The sequence below is a fragment of the Apteryx rowi genome, unplaced genomic scaffold, assembly GCF_003343035.1.
Source record: "Apteryx rowi isolate R43461 unplaced genomic scaffold, aptRow1 scaffold_514, whole genome shotgun sequence".
In the NCBI taxonomy this organism is placed as follows: Eukaryota; Metazoa; Chordata; class Aves; order Apterygiformes; family Apterygidae; genus Apteryx; species Apteryx rowi.
In genome coordinates this window covers 94,975-115,261 of record NW_020450777.1, presented here as the reverse complement: position 1 = coordinate 115,261, position 20,287 = coordinate 94,975, and the positions used below count along the sequence as shown (strand labels likewise).

General features: G+C 40.7%; 1 protein-coding gene across 4 annotated transcripts; it reads left to right on the top strand.

Moving 5' to 3' along the window:
- Positions 1-3,670: 3,670 nt before the first annotated feature.
- On the top strand, positions 3,671-19,856 carry DCSTAMP (dendrocyte expressed seven transmembrane protein). Of its 4 annotated transcripts, none has more exons than XM_026080285.1 (5): positions 3,671-3,732; positions 10,681-10,777; positions 11,638-11,732; positions 17,364-17,687; positions 18,429-19,856. In XM_026080285.1, exons 2-5 carry the CDS (start codon positions 10,735-10,737, stop codon positions 18,510-18,512), a joined length of 546 nt encoding a protein of 181 aa, XP_025936070.1. In that variant the 5' UTR covers positions 3,671-3,732; positions 10,681-10,734; the 3' UTR covers positions 18,513-19,856. The 4 variants fall into 4 exon arrangements, 3 of the variants coding, with proteins under 3 accessions (XP_025936070.1, XP_025936068.1, XP_025936071.1); XM_026080286.1 differs by lacking the exon at positions 3,671-3,732 and adding an exon at positions 6,777-6,962; XR_003255849.1 differs by lacking the exon at positions 18,429-19,856 and adding an exon at positions 14,302-14,392 and having other exon boundaries at positions 10,681-11,732; positions 17,364-17,450.
- Positions 19,857-20,287: the final 431 nt, after the last annotated feature.

Genomic DNA, 20,287 nt, shown 5'->3' with positions numbered 1-20,287 from the left:
TGATTGGACTGGACTCTACAGTCAACAAATAGACTGAGGACAGAACTGAGCCTGATCCACAGCCCTGGATCTTTGAAACCAGAAGCTAAAGGAGAGTTAATCCTCAGGTCAGAATTCCTTAGCCATAGTGGGCATCTCTGCAATGGCCCACACCACCTATAACATTTCTGAGGAAAGCAATGGGTATATTTTATTCCAAAAACAGATCTGAATGTTTAAATATAAATATTAAAACCATAATTGCAAGTTAGTTTTGAAAGTGGCTGTAAGAGACAGTGCACAGAGGATGTTGCTGGAAAGGTATCATAGGTTCTTAGAAGACTGTGTAAAAAGGTCTCTTTCTGTTGGTGTTGTTCCTTGTAAAGAAGTAAATCTGACTTTGATTTCTTTTAAAGTGATTCTCTAGTCTTCTTTCTTCGTTGAATGGCACTGTTGAGAACTGTTTGAAAGAACTGAAAAGTTCAATGGCTCAGTCAAAGGATTTGTAGGGTCTGTGACCCATTTTAACAGGAGAGGATGACTGTCCAAAAGTATCTTTTTTTCTCACTTATACATACAAACAAATAGGCACACAAATGTCTGCAGGACATGCAGTGTCTGCAGGAACCACTAGTTTATTTAACGTAAAATTTTAAGTTGACAAAGGTTTGGTTAAAGCAAAATGAAACCTTTACAGATTTTCCTTCAAGTTTTAGGAGATATGATCTAATTTGGTTACTCAATGTATCCGAATTTATTGAGACTGCTGTGTGTTGTGTTCTCATAACACTGTGACAATGAAATCTCTGCCAGATTTTCAATTCTTTTCATGTTTGGACACAACTTAGCACTTCTCACCTTTTTTGTTCTCAGAATCATGAACAACAAGGAAATTCATTTACGATAGCCAATAAATAAACTTACTATTTTTCTGCAGGGGAACTACTGTCTTTCAAAAATAACCAAATATTATATGAAACAGTTTACTGAGGCTACAAAAGCTGTAGGATATTTAAGATGCCAACAGCATGTCCATAAATTACTCTGTGGCTCTTTATGCAGATAAACTCCTGGAAGACAGACTGATTCTACCCTTCCTTTAGGATTTCAAAGCTAGTAAAGTAATAGTATTTGTGTCAATACAAGTTTTTTTATTATTATTATTGTTATAGACTGTTTTACTGATGATAGATATGTAATACTGATCCAGCTTATCTAGAGTGATTGTGGCATGGGAACACAGCACATACACATGATTCTGTGACAATCCAGATCAGCAGCAAGTTTAAATGGATTTGATGTCTCAACCTTGACTGGTAAGGCAGATATTTTCTTGTGAAGAATAAAATAATTTATGTTGGAAGGGACACCTGTAAGTCATTTATTTCAATTGCCTGCTCAAAGCAGCTCCAGTTAGACCAGGTTGCTCAGGGTCTTGTTCAGTCAAGCTTTGAATATCTCCAAGGATAAGGATTTCACAACCTCTCTGGGCAGTCTGTTCAGTGCTTGACATGATGGAAAACATTTTTCCTTATATCTGTTCAGAATTTCCCGTGTTCCAGCTTGAGTCTGTGGCCTCTCATCTTGCCACCATGCATCTCTGAGAAGAGTCTGGCTTCTTTGCCTTCTCTAGGTTAGGTAGTTAAAGGCAGCAATAAGATCTCCTTAAAACTGAACAAACCTAGTTGTCAGGCTCTCCTTGCCCTAACCATCTTGGTAGACTCCGCTGGACTGCTCCAGGATGTCAAAGTTTCTCTTATACTAGAAATTTTTCACTGGACACAGCACTCCTGTTTCTCCAGCCTGTCGAGGTCCCTCAGGGCTCTACCCTCCTGTATATCAACCACTCCTTCCAGTTTGATATCATTCATGAATTTACTGAGAATGCGTTCCATCCCATCATTTGGGTAGCTATTACAACGCAATTTGTATATCTTATGTGACTGATATGGCTCATGAGCCTGCCTCTGGTGATTTCTTAGTTTGGCTGCTTGTTACTAGTATTTATGAAGTTCAGGAGCCAAAAATAGAGGTGGGTGAATAAACCAGTGTTTGGGTGACATATACACACCTATGTCCAAAAAAACTGGTTTTAGATGGGGTTGCAAAGGGTTCAGCCCCACTCATACCCAATTCATCAAAACTGCATGAAGGACAGGATAAAGCTGTACAAAGGCACCACACTAGGCCTTAAGCTTTTTCTTAAGCAATTTTCTTCAGCTAACTCACAGTCCAGGTCTTGATTACAGGTGATGAATGTGGACATGAGTCTGTAAGTGGATGCAGACCCACACCCACACTTGATTGTCAGTGTAGACACAGCCCCTGATGTAGGTGACCATGCTGACATACCAGATGGAGGAAAGAGTTGCTCTCCCATGAGAAAGGCTGTATGCTGTGAACAGAGCTGTTCTAGGGAGTGATTCTGCTAAGTCACTAAGACTATACAAACCATATGAATTAACCTAATCCTTGGTTAATAAAGATGGTAGGTTTTAATTTATTTAAATTGCAAAGAATTATTATGCTAAAGGACCCCAAAACTTTGGGATATATTTTTAAATACACCATGTCCTAGAAGTCCCAAAATAACTTCTCCAATGCAGTACTATTTCTCTTTTTTCTCTTTCCTACCAATAATTTAGTCACTAGTCACTATTTGATCCACACAGTGTCAAATTCAGTTGGAACTTCTTATCAAATAAAGCACCAGACATTTTCAGTATGCTGGAGATGTGGGCTAGATTCTGTTCTCTTATCCTTCCTGGGACATCTGTTAAAAAAAAAAAAAAAAAGCAAAGAAGCAAGAAACAAACAAAAAACCCCCTAAAACTGACAATCGCCAGGTGTCTGGTAAGCTCATCATGATCATTGCTCATCATGTAGCAGTTTCTTGACAGACCTAGAGTAGGAATGAAACCCTTTCTCACTTGTAAGCTTTACAGTACCTATCCCTCTTCAGGAAAGTCTCAAAGGTCTGCTACAATACAAATAATAAATATTCATAACAAGATGAAGACCCTGTTTCATACAGGCTGCAAAAAATGCTTGCTGGACTAGGAGTGTCATGAGAATTAGTAAATATCTGTAGATGATTTTGAAAATGTAAGTGCCATGTCAATGTCTGGTGCCATTCTGTCTCTCATTAAAGAATACTTAAATAAATTCTAAAACCATATACAAAAGGCATATTTTAAATTTAGAGACCACCCTGTTCTACAGCCTGCATAGTTTGAGCTTCTTTGTTGGACATTTAAGGCGGGTAGCATTCTAAAAGCCAGATTCCGACAGATTTTCTACCAAAATATTCACACAGATCACAGTAAGAACATTTGTAGGGTAAAAAGGATTAGAGTTTGAAAGTTATTTGGGCACTAAATTGCCACTAGGTTAAATGAGAAGCACCAAAATAGCTTAGATGTTCCAGACCTAAGGCATTATTCAACATAAATTTAAGTCATTGAAATCTGGGCCCAGAATTCATTTGCTGATATCTATTACTCTGTCAGGAAAAAGGTGGAAAGTGGCACTTGCAAATTATATACTATTTTGGTCTTGGGTGTAAGTTACTTCCTCATTAATCTTTGTCAAGACCAGAATAATTTCAAAATTGTGGTGTGCCTGACTCACTGAGGGAGGGTGGGGGGAAAAATGACTCATGTGAAGTTTTTTAGTAGTGCCAGTCTCTGCTCTTCACCAAAACCAAGAGACACAGCAATGTGAAGATCCTTCATGTGCTTTACAGGAGGGCCCGTAAGTAACGCTTTAGGGTTAATATCAAGTAACTATTGACAGCAATTGTGGACTGATTTAGCTGTTCTATGTTACATGATTACAGTGGAAAAAAGAAATTGCTTTAAGAACTAGCTCCTTTATAACCATAGTAAATCATGGTAGTTCTGCTAAGTTAAGTCAATTTTTGTCGCCTTACTAATTAGAGGGACTATTCCTAAAGTTCATGCAGCTATTTAGTCCTAGGCTATTCCAAAACTATAGTGATATTATATGTAAGAGAAAGGACTAGGTAACCTTTCAAGATCCTGTCCATCCCTAATCCAGGAATTTTCTATGCTTTATAGAGTTGGTTTTGTCAATAGGTAAACTATCTTTTGGGTTTCTGAAATTGTGCCTCCATTCCTATCAGTGCTTTAAGTGAAGCACATGCATATGGGTCTGCAGCATCAGAGCCTCCAAACGTAACACTGTTGATAGCACTAGTAGTGAGAAAATATGACTTCTTGTTCCATTTTCTTTCCATAGCTGCACAATCTCTATGGCTGCCCCGATGCATTTATTGTGTCCTTTTCTGAAAGCCCAGCTCAGTCAAATATTATCTGTGCTTACAATGGAGAAACATAGAGTGAAGTTCATCTTGTTTAACTTTGGATAGCTCCATCTGACTAATACAGACTTTTTTTATGGTCAATATAGAGAAAAAAGCTCCCGTATGATGCAATCCATCTCACTATAAGGTGGACTTCTAAAATAGGTCAGGAGTATGGCTCTGGGTAGCTGCCTTTTTCTCATTGACACAAAGACAGGTAGCTCAGATGCAGGCATTAAACTATAGACCTCTGAAATTAGATGACGTGAAACCAACTCATAGCATCCTGAAGACTCAATAATAACTTGTACTGCTTAGAATTTTCCTGAGCCATGTATTTAAAAAAAAGAAAAAGGGATCTTGATTTGTTGAGGTTTTTGTTTGGGATTTTTTGGGGGGCTTTTCTATAAGTTGGTATTTTATTTGCATTGCTGCATTATGTGGTATTTTAAGTTCCTATCTGAACACATTTGATTATATATTTCAGTCCTCTCATGTGTTTGCTGTGTTTAGTACCATTCCTCCCCAGGTAAAAAGCAAAATGTGACAACACAAGAAATGACAAGGGTCTCAGTGAAGCCCTGAGGATCATTACATTAATGTTGCTGAATTTTATATTGGTCTTTAGTTTCTGTGCTGAATGCCATGCAATGACTAAGGGAGATAAATGTGGAACTTCACAGAATCACAGAATCACAGAATTGCTGAGGTTGGAAGGGACCTCTGGAGATCATCTAGTCCAACCCCCCTGCTCAAGCAGGGTCACCTAGAGCACATTGCACAGGATTGCATCCAGGCGTGTTTTGAATATCTCCAGAGAAGGAGACTCCACAACCTCTCGGGGCAACCTGTTCCAGTGCTCTGTCACCCTCACAGAGAAAAAGTATTTCCTCATGTTCAGATGGAATTGTCTGTGTTTCAGTTTGTGCCTGTTGCCTCGCGTCCTGTCACTCAGCACCACTGAAAAGAGTCTGGTCCCATCCTCTCGACACCCTCCCTTCAGATACTTGTACACATTAATAAGATCTCCTCTCAGCCTTCTCTTCTCCARGCTAAACAGGCCCAGCTCTCTCAGYCTTTCCTCATAAGAGAGATGTTCCAGTCCCCTAATCATCTTTGTAGCCCTTCACTGGACTTGCTCCAGTAGTGCCACATCCCTCTCGTACTGGGGAGCCCAGAACTGGACGCAGTACTCCAGATGTGGCCTCACCAGGGCTGAGTAGAGGGGGACAATCACCTCCCTTGACCTACTGGCAACACTCTTCCTGATGCACCCCAGGATACCATTGGCCTTCTTGGCCACAAGGGCACATTGCTGCCTCATGGTTACCTTGGTGTCCACCAGCACTCCCAGGTCCTTCTCSRCAGAGCTGCTTTCCAGCAGATCAACCCCCAACCTGTACTGGTGCATGGGGTTATTCCTCCCTRGGTGCAGGACCCTGCACTTGCCTTTGTTGAACTTCATGAGGTTCCTCTCCGCCCACCTCTCCAGCCTGTCCAGGTCTCTCTGAATGGCAGCACAGCCCTCTGGTGTATCAGCCACTCCTCCCAGTTTTGTATCGTCAGCAAACTTGCTGAGGGTGCACTCTGCCCCATCACCCAGGTCATTAATGAAGATGTTAAACAATATTGGACCCAGTACTGACCCCTGGGGGACACCGCTAGCTACAGGCCTCCAGCTAGACTCTGTGCCGCTGATCACAACCCTCTGAGCTCTGCCATTCAGCCAGTTCTCAATCCACCTCACTGTCCACTCATCTAGCCCACACTTCCTCCAATATTTTTCCTCCCACACTTTCTCTCCCATATTTTTGTCTCTTACTAAAACATAATTCAGTATTTTATTTTTCTGATGGTATCCAAAAAAGGGAAGTAATGCTCTTACACTTCAATGTAACTGATCCAGGCTGTGAAAGAAGGCTGCTGAAACTGCCAAAAAAGGAAGTATTTTTTTTATATGCTTATTGTGTACTTTCTCTTCTGTAATTCTTGTAAAAATTTCAATAGGATTTATGAGGCAAAAATCACTGTGTAGCTGAAGCTTTAGAATCAATGATGGGATATGTTTCCCATGAACCTATTGCTTTTCTTGGTTTGTAATGAAACTTGGGCTTTGTATGAAGATCCTGTGCACTGCATGGGACATAGGCCTGCCAAGCTAGTCATGATTCTCGTGAGCTCTGCTCAAATAACAGGACTACACAGTGAAAGGTTATACCGGGCTTTACGTGAGGGTGTACGAATTAGGTTCTATTAATCAGTCTTAACTCAATGGAAACTGTAGGCCCCAGCGTTTGCCTGCATTAGGTCTGTGTCAGAATAGAAGACTTAAAGATGTGACTCTGTTTGTCATGGTTTGCCAAATCAGCTGTGTCCTTACTGTCTACTTGCACTTAAAATTTACATCAACTATCCAAAATATTTAATGGAAGCTAATTATTTTGTAAATTCTATTAGTTTTCCCATGACACATTTTTATGAGATTGCTGCTTCTTCCCTTTAGTTGAGAAGAGATAAAGAGTTCAGATGGGTGATGAATCCATATGCCACAAACACAGGTCTGGTCTAAACAATGAGGTATCTGGGTAGAGACGGTTCCAGAAGAAGGGGGCCATAATGATTGGGAGATAACTTTGGAGGAGTGTCCAAAGCAAGCAGGGTAAGAAATCATACATGATGTGAACATGTAAGGTATAAAAATTGCAGAACTCTAGCAGAGAGCTTGTGGCTGAGCTGGAAAGACATTTTCCAGGGGCTTTTGATGCTGTTCATTTGTCCTCTACTTATTGAAAAACTGCAGCCAGCATCTGAAATATCACAAGCAGGATCTAAAATCTCTTTAAATATTTCCTCTTTTACCTTAAACTGCAACTAGAACAATACCTTTTACTTACATTGCATTAATCTCGGACTTTTAAGTACGTCATAAGCCTTAAGAAGTATGGACCAAACTCCTTGCTGGAGAAGCCCCTTTAGAGAATTTTTTCTCATAATTAATCCTGTCAGCAGGCAGTGTGGTAGATAAATATCACTCTTCCGGATCTGAGTAAGTACTTCCTAAAGAGGGAAATAAAGGCATAGATAGATTCTCTTTGGGCCCTACAGAAAAAGCAAGTTCAAAGGCAGAGGTAGAGCTCAAGAGTTCCCAGCCCCCCTCTGTGGCTTAGATCACTAGAAAATATGGTTGAAAGAAATTGGCACTTAAGGGCAAAAAACTGTTTTCTAAAAATAATTCGTTCCTTATGCTACATATATAATGGTAGCAGTCCCCACACTGGTACATGTTATGGGACAGAGGAGAAAAATACTGTGCTTCAGATTACAGTTGAAAGAAAGGTTTGTTCCTGTCACCCTCCTGTTTGAATTCATATCTGCACCTAACAGCTTCAGGAAAGCTTTTGTGATTTATATTTTCAAGAGGAATCATTCCAGAAAGCTCTCAAGGTTTACTATTTCTTTAAGGACTGAATCAGTCTCTTTAGCTGAGCCAAAGATTTCTAGCTCTGAGCCAGAGTGTTGTTTTCCTCTCCAAGCCTTCACAGCTCTTTAAGAGCTTGCTGATACTGGAATTTTTGGCCTCCATAATTTTTTAGGCCTACAGTTTTCATCCTTTGGGTGATTCTCCTATGCTGAATATCTGTGTCTGTTGATGGTGTCTTATGGGGGAAAATGGGGGCATGAAAAAGCCCACAGAGATATACACCCAGGTTGGGACTCCTGCAGTGGCTGCGCTCCAAGGAAGGGCTCAGCAGGGGATGGCGAATGCTCTCCCCTGGCCTGCGGAGATCACACAGTCTCACCTGAGCATCTCTGGGACAGGCTCCAAAAATCAACGGCTCCTCACGACACCTTTTCTGCCTTAAAACTCTGTGTTCACACAGATTAGGGACAAACCTGCTCTGTATTTGCCAAGTAGTGCAGCAATCCCTCATGCAAGCACACAGMAACCGTATGTCTGCCCAGAAAGGGAGACTTTCTGATTATTTTCTGTTTCTGCCCATGTTTTACAAGTCTCCAGTCTCCTGTCCCAGAAGTAGGGCTTTTGTTAATTCACCAGCTTTGTTCTTGACTCTTTCTCCAATTCCTAGATTCAGTCTTGCATGCAAATCATGCCAAACTCTCAGGCACATACTGCAACCTATATACTGTATGCTTATAAACATTAGTAGGAATACACTATATGTGTACATACAAACTTACAAGGCCACGTAGAAACTATGCTTGAGTGCAGCAATAAAACCAACACTGCAAAAGAAAATTCTGTGTGTGATTTTCTCACATGGTGTTTTTGCATAATGTTGCATAAATGCTAGATTTTTTGCATTTGATTTTTCTGACTTTTAAAATTAAGAACTTTTAATCCATTGACAGTTTAGGATAATTTTCTTTAGATCTACAGTGAAGATGTGGCAGCATATACTGTTTAAGGATCTGATCTACGAAGTTCAGGATTTGCTGGCAGGGTATGTTAGTAGTTCCTAGGTCAGGCTCTGATTGACTCAAGGATTATGAATGTCTCCTTTTTAAGAATGTTTCCTAAAAATGACTACTTAATTTCTGGTTAGAGAAAAAGAAGGGAAAGGAGACCATTTATATAAGTAGAGGATAGCTCTGCTAACCATAAAGCTGGAGTCCAATGTCTTGTATGCTGCCTCTCCCAGTTTTGCTTGCACCACTTACCCAAACTCATAGTGGCTTCTACCAACAGCTCCCTGAATGCTTTGCTGATGTTAATTGTCACGCCTGTGAAAGAACTGCTAATTGCTGTTACACTCAATTTACATGTGAGTTCACTGAGGTACTGGAGGGAAGCAATTTCCTAAGCCTTGCCAAGAGGTGTGACAGTGCCAGGGATTCAACCCAACCTGAGAGTTATTGCCCACCTTTAAACCCTGCTGAAGTTATTAAGCACAGAAAACACTCAGGCATCTTTCAGGATAGCCCTCAGCACTAGAAAGGGTCAGGCACAAGTGAGGCTAAGAAAAATAACACCCCAAGCACAGGAGGTGGAGAAGGGCCCAGCTGGAATCAGACAGGTGCTCTAATCACTTTCAGCTCCTGTTATATGCAAAAGCAGTAATGACAAACCTCATAAATAACAGTAAAGAGAGAAAGGGAAAACATTAAAGTGAATGCTAACAGAATTCATAAAGTCAAATGCCATTAAAATACAGTATGTATATAAAATAATAGTTTAATTCCTGGCTACCTGCTGTGTTCAAGCTAAACAAAAGACAAAGTAATATCTTCAGGAAGTATTTGTGAAAAAAACAGTTCCCTACTATAAGATAAAATTTAAACAGTTTATTTTATTTAATTAGGTTCTTACTTGTTTTAGTATGCTGAAAGGGTAATATGCATACAAATTAGTTTTGTATTTTTGGACAAATTGCACAATAAATTTTATATTGTAAAAGAAGAAGGAAAGATATGACCATAGGGTGGATACTGTTTCCCATCAAACAGGAACTGCTTTAATCTCACAAAAGTACTTTTTAATTTACAGTATAGGCATGCTGGTACGCAGGAAAAATGGTAACAATTAAGGTTAACTGGGTATATGGGTCAATCTGTAGCTGTGCTATCCCAGGAGAGACCCAAAGAAAGAATGATGCCTCTGAGACACACATCCTAGTCTCTGTACTGACCTGCCGCCAACAGAAAAAGGTGCACTGTATTCCCCATTCTTGGGCACCACGCACGTGCTGCTCTCCCTGCTCCTCCCGCCCTGGCAGCAGCTCCGGCTGATCCCTGCAGGGCCCAGCCACATGTTCCCACAGCAGGGCACCCCCCAGGGAGCTCCTGTGCTCCTCTCTTGCTCTTCCTGGCAAAGCTACCATCTCAGGGGAAGCATTGAGTGCTGAGTGGTATGGTAGGCTTACTGTCCTCCCCTTCTCTTTCCATATGTGCGTGCATGCGCGCTCACACACACATGTGTGTATGTATGTGTGTGTATATATGTGTGTATATATATATATATATATATATTCATTTATACACAGTTACATCTGCATACCAAATGAGAAATCAAAACATACAGGAAGTAAAATGATGCAAATATTTTGAAGGAAAAAAAAAAACAAGATACATTTCAGAATCATCTCTTCAGTGTTTATATATGCGACATTTGAGACTAAGTGACCAAGCAAACCTGTGTTCCTTTTCCCCCACATTGATGCACTTTCTAAATTGGAGGAATTTCCAGTTTTCTTTTCTCTCTCAGTTCCATGGTCTATTTGAGTCTCACATGGGGCAGCTGAGTCAGACTTTGATGTTTTTTGCAGTGTGAAGAACAGTTGATCAGTCAGTTAAAATCATATTATTGTCAATAGCGTGACCCTGCAACTAATAGAATTTTTGTTTTCCTTTCTTTTTAGTTTGAGTCAACAATAATAAGAAGAAAATGCAAACATTTGTCTCAATAGCCCAGAATGCCTGGGGAATTTTTATATCAGAAAGGAAGCCCGGCTGGAAGTATCTGATGCACCTTTTTGCAGTTTGCTCTACAGTTGGCTTCCTCTCAAGTGCTCTCTTCTTTCTTGGCATAAATTTCTCCCTAGCACACCGGCCTTTGGATCCCTTGCTGATTTCTGGATTAATCTGGATCACATTTTCTGTTGCTCTCTGTTGTTTCAAGCACCTGCGTTGTTTTAGCATTCTGTTCATTCTTTCCTGTGGACTGAGAGAAGGCAGAAATGCTCTTATTACTGCTGGTACAGGTGTCATGGTAGCTGGCAACATCCAAAGTATTTTTCGCAACCTGAAGATTCTGGCAGACAGTATAACCTGTCATTTAGAGGTTGAGCAATTTGCCTTGATAAAACATTACGTTGAGGCAATAAAATGGATTTACCAGAAGGCCAAGTTTTCCACTGAACTATCTAAAGACATAGTGTCATTATGTCATGAATTCACACCATCCTATTCAATTTCAGATGACGCATTGAAACAAGAGCTAAATAACACAAAACAAGAAATCCAGAAAGTTTCTAACCAGATATCTTTTATGCTAACTATGATGCCCTATATAGGACAGAGAGTATTGCCTATAATGGGGATTTTTCTAGTTTCTTTAGGTACAGGCCTCTTTATCAAAAAATTTGTGGGATCTCACAGTGCAAAGTTTAAAAATACTTATATCACAAAACAGTTTGTTGCATTTGATGAACATCAAAGGCAACAACAAAAACCCTGCATTCTGCCACTTAACAGAAATGAAAGAAAAGATTATGTGACAATCCCATCTTTCTGCCTCACGTGGAAAGATGGAAAAAACATGCAGCGATTTCTGCTCCCTATAATTATTCATCTTTGCATCTGGCTTCTATTTGCAGCAATAGATTACTTGCTTTATTGGTTAATTATTTCTGTGAATAAACATCTCCAAGAATTGCCAGATCTAGAGATTGGACTCAGCCTCTTTCAGCAAGTAAGTACTTGTCAGTACTTTATATTTCTCAATTTAGTTTAGTGTGGAAGAATTTCCTTTCCTCTTCAACAGCTGCAGGAGCATCTGCTCCTGCAGCCAATGAGCCGTCCATTCTTTCGTGGCACTATAATTCACACATTTGAGTCAAAAAGGGTCATTACATTTATCAGATACATATGTTGGATTGAACCAGACAATTCTCTGATCTTTCCAAAAAGTGTCATCATATTTCTCAAGAGTAATAAATATGGGAAGAAAGACTTTTATCCCCTCATTTATATATGTGGAGAAGATCAGAAGCTTAAACATGGAATCTCATGGAGATAATGTTTGTAAAGCACCATTTTTATAGCTATAATATGACTTTGAAACTGATGTAAGAAATGCCTATCTTTCTTCAGCTGAGTAATGTGAAGAGCTCATTATTTAAAAAAACATGGCTGTGTGCACACAAAATAATACTATGTTGCCAAAATCTGAAGGTTCTTCTAGTAGGAACAGCACTGACATTGAATCATCAAATAATTTAGGTTGAAAGGACCTCTGGAGGTCATCTAGACCAACCTCCTGCACAGAACAGGGCTAACCTCAAAGTTAGATCAGGTTGGTCAGGGTCTGGTCTGGTCAAGTTTTGAATACTATCAAGGTTGGAGATTCCACAGCTGGGTAATCTATTCCAGTGCTTAGCCACCCTCATGGTGAAAAACTGCTTGCATATTGGGATGAGAACTTCAGTTCCATCTTGAGTGAAAAAGACCACTCGTTTTACTTAAACAGTTTTCTCAAGCATTTCTAATAAAGGAGAGTCCTGCCTGCAATCTGGAAAAGCCCAAAGTAGGGCTCTCCAGCGTGACTGAATCCTTCTATAAGATAAACTGCAGTCTCTACAGACAATTCACAGAAAAGGATTCCCTTTCATATATTATGGTCTTTACCATGGTGTAATCTGAGTTTTCAAAAACTGCTTGGCAACAGGTTACTTGTAGCTTATTTATGGCTTTGTTAGTAGTTCTTGCATTTGTGTCATTGTTGAAGGAAGATGTCTTAGAGAACATACTGTCATCACAAAATATTTCAAAAAGGAACTAGTAAAAAGGCATGAAGATGGACACCCCAGCTTTTTTCAGGAAAGGTAATATTACACTCAGGAAGAAACTTGTCTTTCTCAGTTAGASATCTGATTCTTAATTCATCTTTATGATGACTCAATTTTTTTTCGTAATGTACAAGCTTTCTTGCTTTCTTTGTTATTGAGGGACATTTGTAGTTTTACTGTGGTTTGTTTCACCTCTAAGAGCATTATTCCCACAGTAGAAATAAGATTTCCCACTTTCAGCATACTGTACTAAGTAGACTATTATATAAAAGACAGGGGCCAACACCACTGACAGCAAGGTTGTTCTGGGTCCTACGCAAGCATAGGGTGCCTTGTATTGTTCCCCATGTGTTAAGTATCCTTGGAGCACATCCACTTGGCTACACTTTCCCCAAACAACCCTGCTGCCAAGAGGTGTACTTTGTGAATCCCAAACACGCTTACTCAGGAGCTATACACTGAGCTCACCTGTTCAGCCAAGATCGCTGAATTCCTGGACAGGAACAGCAGCAGAACATTAGACATTTAACATTTCCTGGTGAAAATGTATGTCACTATGGTCATAATCTGATAGTCACTCAGGCACCTTACTCAGGCCTTGTAACACCCAAAGATGAAGACTTCTGGGTCTGGCAAGGTGATTTAGAAGGCCAAAAGCAGGACATGGGGCTCTCTGTATGGTCATAGGAGAGAGCAAGGCACATGAAGGTCTTTGGGGAATCATTCAGAGAGCTAAACCAGAGCTCTCCTTTCTCTTTCTTGTCTTTACTGAAAATTTCAGTACCTTTACAAGAACACCGTCCCTGAGCTATTAGGACATTGTTGAAGCAATTGTCTCATTGAGCAGGCACATTTCAGGCCTGTGCAGAGCACAAGCATCCGCTCAGGGTATGAAAAGAAGAGCCCTCTCTTGAAGTACAATTCTTGCATCCATACCTTGAGTAACTAAGAGCACTGGCTCTGAGCTTCACTCTCTGGAGAGGTTACTGCTCCCTGTAGATGAATTATTCTGCACCCCTCATCTTCCAGCAAGGCCATGATAAAGCCAGGAGTGCAAGAGTAAAGAATCTGGAAGGAAGAGTGTAAAGATAATACAGCCTAATAATAGGCCATCCCCTTGGGAATGGGACCTCCCAACTTTTAGCCCCTAGTCCAAGGACAATTTGTGAATTATCATTTAGGAGAAAATGCATAAGCAGCTGCTGGAGCAGGTGGCAAGGGGGACAAGTGTTACATCCTATGCACATTTGATGCCAGCTTCATTGCTGTGTGATGCTACACAGCCACAGGAAAGCTGTCCACTTTGATAGCTTGCAGGAACAGGCTTAAAACATTTCCCAAAAGCATATAACCCTTTGCTACTTTCAAGATAAAAGCATTTCAAAGGGATGCTTGACTGTTAGTATAATGTGATACAAGATCTTTCTTCTGTCARTGCTTCCTTACTCAATATTTTCTGTTACTTCCTCTTAGAGCTGAACATACTGAGGATTCATTCCCTTTTCTCACCACCTCCCAAAAGCTCATCTAGCCAAAAGTGACTTCAGAGAGTAAGATTCTTAAGGTGAGCAATGCAATAAGTGCTTTSCTCAAAATTGCAAGTAAACAGAATAGGACATACAATCTTTGGCAGAGGGATTTCCATTCTGACTTTGGCATGTGACATATTGTCCCTCTGAGCTGATCTCCTCAGCCAGACCACACTTCCGGTGACACACTGTTAAACTGTTGCAAGTTCAGCTTAGACAGTGCTGTGGCAGCCTGGTGGTCCTGGTGTGTCATGGAAAGTTTGTCTGTTTGGGTCTGAGCCACGAGGAAGAAGGAAGCCTTAGGACACAGCATGCTTGAGACATGGGGGCACCTCAGGCAAGTGGAACCTAGTACTGAAATGACTTGAAATGTAAAGTCAGACCATCAGTCAAATTCTATCATTCCTCAGATGATGATATTTTTGCATCATATATCAAAATATCAAACATTTCCATAGGATAAAAGTTAGATTATTGACCAGTTCTTTCTTAACAAATAGTGGAGAAATTCAGGATCTGTATGGTAGACACGAGCCAAAAGTTCCCAGTTTGTGTCAATGGAAAACTCATTTTCACCTAAAGGATGCAGGCTGCCAAGTGCAGACTGTTACCCAAACTTTCTTTAAAAAAGCTGATGGATCTGCTGTACTTGCGTGATCTGTGCATGTGTAGCAAGTCAGAATCATCCTGGTGAGGTCAGATTCCTGTGCAAAAGCAGAGAGGCTGTCATCACCTGTTCAGTCAATTTAACATGAGATATGTTGCAGTGGCAGATTGCCACACATGCTAAAGGGGGCTTTACCCCTCATGTTAGCTCTTACTCCAAAGTGCCTTCCTTTCCATGTCTCAGGCATCTCATAAAAGCCTTCCTGCTGAACAGCAGCTGTGCTCTAGCATCACCAAACCATCCATGGGACTACCAATGGTCCTGATCCCCATAGACACAGTCACCATCAAGAGATGAGAGGTCCAAGAGAACTGGTTGATTTTCAAGAATCACTTCCTCCAAGCTCAAGAATGGTCCATCACAACAAACAGGAAATCAAGCAAGGGCAACATGAACCCAGGAACTCTACTCAGCCCTGGTGAGACACATCTGGAGTGCTGGATCCAGTACTAGGCTCCCCAGCACAAGAGATATGGACATACTGGAGCAATTCCAGCAAAGAGCCACAAAGATGATTAAGGGATGGGAGCATCTGTTGTATGAGGAGAGGCTGAGAGAGCTGGGACTCTTCAGCCTGGAGAAGAGGAGGCTTGGGAGATCTTATCAATGCATGTAAATATTTCATGGAAAGAAGTGAAGGAGATGGAGCCAGGCCCTTCTCAGTGGTGCCCAGTGACAGGAGAAGAGGGAAAGGGCATAGACTGAAATACAAGAAATTCCACCTAAACATTAGAAAAAACTTTTCTGTTGTGAGCATGGTCAAACACTGGAACAGGTTGCCCAGAGCAAACACTGGAACAGTTTTCCCACAGAGGTTGGGAAGTCTCTGTTCTTGGAGATATTCAAAACCTGACTGGACATGGTCCTGAGCAACCTGCTCAACCCACTCCCTGCTGTTTGAGCTGGGGGAGTTGGACTAGATGATCTCCAGAGGTCCCTTCCAACCTCGGCCATTCTCTGTGTGATTCTGTATGCCTTTTTGCATGTGTTCCTGCCCTTCTTACCTTGAGGACAGCCCCTCATCATGATCTGCCTTGAGTGTGACCCAAGTCAGTGCAAGGAAGGAGCTTAGTCTCACCATCCACTAACCTGAGCCTGACCCTGTCTGTCTGATTCATGGCCTCCACACTTCGGATTTGTTCTGTTTATATGCAGTGTTCAATCCTCTGGAGAGCTGATAGACTCTCTCCCAAAACAGAAAATTTGGCAGGTATCAGATTGGTTCTAGTTCCCCACTGAAGGCTAATCACATAAAAATGTAAAATTTAATCTTAACAGTTTTGTCATAACAAACCTCAGGGTTGCTGATCTGACAGAAAGAGACTGAAAGCAGAACAGACCCAGCAACCTCTTGAGGTGTTTATTCTTGGCATGAACAGTTAAGATCTGCATGCATTTTTGTACCTGTGTTTCATACTGAGTTCCTAATGCAGGTTTTCCTTGTTTCTACATCAGTTCAGTATAAGATAACAATGGACTGAGGTAGATTGAAACAGGATAATGTTAAGAAAAGGGATAATAGGAAATGTTAAGAAAAGGGAGAACAGGCTGAAGATGAATGGCATATTTTGGGCATCTGACTTATCTAATGAGTGCTTAACAGAAGTACCTGATCTCTGTAAGGTGGTTGAAGAGCCACAGGGAAGAGCCACATATCCCCTGGACAAGAGAAGAAAAAGAGAAGAAAAGAAAAAGGAGCTGGGTGATTCAGTGTTCCTACATGCTGAGCAGAAAGTTTCTTGCCAGTAGGAAATACTGACCCTAGTAGCATATCTAATTTAGTTCCTGTCATTCAGCATCTCAGTCCAAGAACAGTGCAAGACACCAGCTCTTCTGAGAGAAGGCACCTATTAGAGGAGGAGAGGTGGCTTTGTTTTGCATGATAACCTTGTGGTCAGAGCTCTGGCCTAGGTGGAGGTGTGGAAGCACTGCTGAGTACATACTGAGCCACAAATGAAGGGACTGACACATTCTGCTCTGCAGTTTTATTCTGAAGGGAGAACCCTCCAACAGAAGTTCTGGGCAGATTCAGGGGAGTGGGAATATATGATGCCACCACAGCCAGATTAGCTAAATGGTTGTGTGTCAGAGCCACCAAGCAGCTAAGTTTCTAGCAGTCCAAGCTGTGGGATAGTCTCCCTATAGAAATGGTGAAAAAGCAATCTGACACATTCTAAAGACAGTTAATAAATATATTGTTGTGAGCAGTCCTTTGTAGACACAGGATGGATCAGGTGATTTATAGTCCTTTCTAGAACTGAATATCCAATGGGAAAAATCTTAAAAAAGGGGGCAATCAGTACTATAATCAACTTTCTCTCTCTCCTTTTCTTGTGCAGAGAAATGAAAACAACTTTATCATTGGTAATAGAGAGCTTACTGTAAAGAACGACTTTTTCAAGATCTCTTTGTTTAAGCATGACTGCATCCCTAAGCCAGAACTCTATTTGTCCACGACATGGATCCACCTTGGAATTATCGTCTTCTTCTTAATAATTTTGGGATTATTCTCTGGTGTCCTCACCCAATTTAAAATACTTGTGTCAGCTTCATTTTATCCTGACACTGAGATGAAACGGATATATTATCTGCATGCAAAATTACTCAAGAAAAGAGCAAAGCTACGACAGAAAACTGTGAAGGAGGATGCATTTGCTAGAACGGTAAGTCATCAGCAGTATGGAAAAACAAATCTCCTTCTSTCAGGGTAGTAGCCACATTCAGACTCAGAAAATATTTAATAAACTTTCCCAAACGGGGGATACTTAAATGCTTTCCTGAAGTGGGCCTGGAGTGAGTTGCCTGTTAGTAAGATTAGATCATATAACCATGTTGCTCTGCCCCTCAACACACATGCATCTCACAGAACATGGGTACAGCCAAATGACCCAAATGACTATGTGTTGGCAAGAAAATACTCCTCAGACCTGCAGCTTTCCACAGGAGAAACTTGCTTTTCATGAATGTATGAAAAGAACCTCCAGCACAAAAAGTATTCTTGCAATGTAGAGAGCAAATGTTAGGCATTTCTGAGCAGTTTCTTAATGTTAAGAGAGCTGTTCAATTACTATTTAGCAAAATGGAAGATAATATATTTCTGTTTTAAAAGCACAGTCAGAGGGCAACCGCAAATAGCATTAGGTAACAGAATTTTTGCTAACATTTGCCATAAATATGTGTATAAATAAATAAATAAATAAATATGTATAGAGAGTACATATATGCACTAATGGAAGTATATACACAGACATGTATTTATGGTAAATCCAGATAGATAACTACAGACATAAACATGTGTTTTTATAAAAAATAACTTTCAGTACTGACTATGTGAGATGTTAGCGTCTAGGTGGTCTGTAACTTAGTAATACTATGATCTTATTATCATCTTTCTGTCTTTTCAGGTTAACTTTTGGTTTCCAATACTCAAGGCAAGAGTGGCAGTGAGGAAGAAAGAAAGGAGTGTGCTAAGTGACAACACAGTGTGAAAGAGGCCAAGTGAATCTTTGGATTGGCTCTGGCTCCACAAGGCTCTATATATTGCATCCATCTTTCTAGAAAGTATTTTCCTGTGATATTTCAATTTTAAAATATAAAAGTAGGATCAAAGGCTAACGGTCTGCAGTGTTTTGGAAAAGCTGGCATTTATCAGGAAGCAACAGGAGACAGCATGCTCTTCACCACAGAGAACTCCTTGTTGCATTAATATTCATTTATGTTTTAACTTGGGGTCCGCATTGTTTTGCACTTTAAATGGTCACGGAGGGTCTGTTCTTTTGTGTGGAAGGAATCAAACAGCTTGGAGCCTTTTTGCCTACTGCACCAACCTCTTTCAGTTGAGCTGACAGAGGGTATAATGGTAGTAGCAGGTTTATCTTCTTTGTGCTTGTCAGGAATGAAGACAGAAGACACAGCAGAGGTTGTCCAAAAAACCTGACCTGGTGGGCTTAGGTGTTTCTAGACATTTCTGTTAGGCTTGACCCTCAACTGCCCCAAACCCTTCAGTTTGTTTCTTTCCCATCCCTGGCTTCTTACACCTGCTCCTGCCTCTGTAGCTGTCTATTCCCTATGGTAAGAGTGTTGTCAGTCTTCTCTCCAGACCTCTCAGTCTTCTAGCCCAGCTGAACTCTCCCTCCCTCTAACCTTAGCTCCCTCACTTACTTTGTCTGATTTGTCTCTCAGAAGTTTCTAATCCTAGTCTCCCATCCTGGCACCCTGACTCAGTTTCGATCTCCCACTTACACGTCTGTAGACCATATCATTAGTGCAGCTTGTCCCATAACTTCAAAGGTCATCAGAGAGGTAAAGTAGCAAGCAAAGAAGAGGGAGTGCTCATGAGAGTTAGGATACAATGGAATAAAGTGCTGTGGGTGCAAAGGACCTGATTTTGAAGTGTAGAGGCACACAAGCAGAGATGAACAATGCTTCAAATATTGTAATCTGAGGGAGTTTGCAGACATGGCAAAAATTGGCTTAATTATGGTGCTAAAGCTGCCAGTAACTTAAATGAAACAGAATTAAGCCAATGCTCAGTGCTTCACTTATCAAACTAACATCAAGAATGTGACCTTCATATGACACAGTAAACAGATGCTAAAAGCATAAAAACATAGGAATGGTGTGACTGAAGTGGCACTAGAGATTCAATGTATAGCTAAAAAGGAAACCCACAACATCCAGTATACTCCTGGTTTTCAGCCACAGCCAGCTTCCTTCTCTAGCCTTCATAAAAATAGCAACCCTACTCTGTTCCTTTATATGTACAAGGTCCCAGGTCAGCTATTAACAGGAGCCTCTGCTATCTGAATGAATAAAGACTTATTTAAAACTTTCTAGTAGTGAGTGTCAGAAGTTATTTTCCACCTGAAACACTTACACAAGCTGCAACTGCTTCAGGGAGATATGACCTTCCTCTGATTAGTGTTTCCACACAGAAATGTCTTAATTAATGTGGGACATCAATGCTATGCTGTCCAGTTCCTTCTCCTTTCCTAAACCCCTCTCCAAAGCACCTACGATGAGTTAATATAAATATGCAGCACAAAGACATATAGGTAATTAAATCTCATCAGAATCAGTAATCTTTAGCTATTCAAGAAAAAAAACTGATGTTCAACGCTGCTGAACTTTCTAGGGCATGCCTAGAGGCCACACTTCAAATTTATCACCCCTTTAAAGACATTGTTGCTAAGAGCTGCCAAGATACTAGATCTCTTTTTGCTTTAGATAAGCAGAGCCTTAAGCAGCAAGCCTTTTTTTCGTT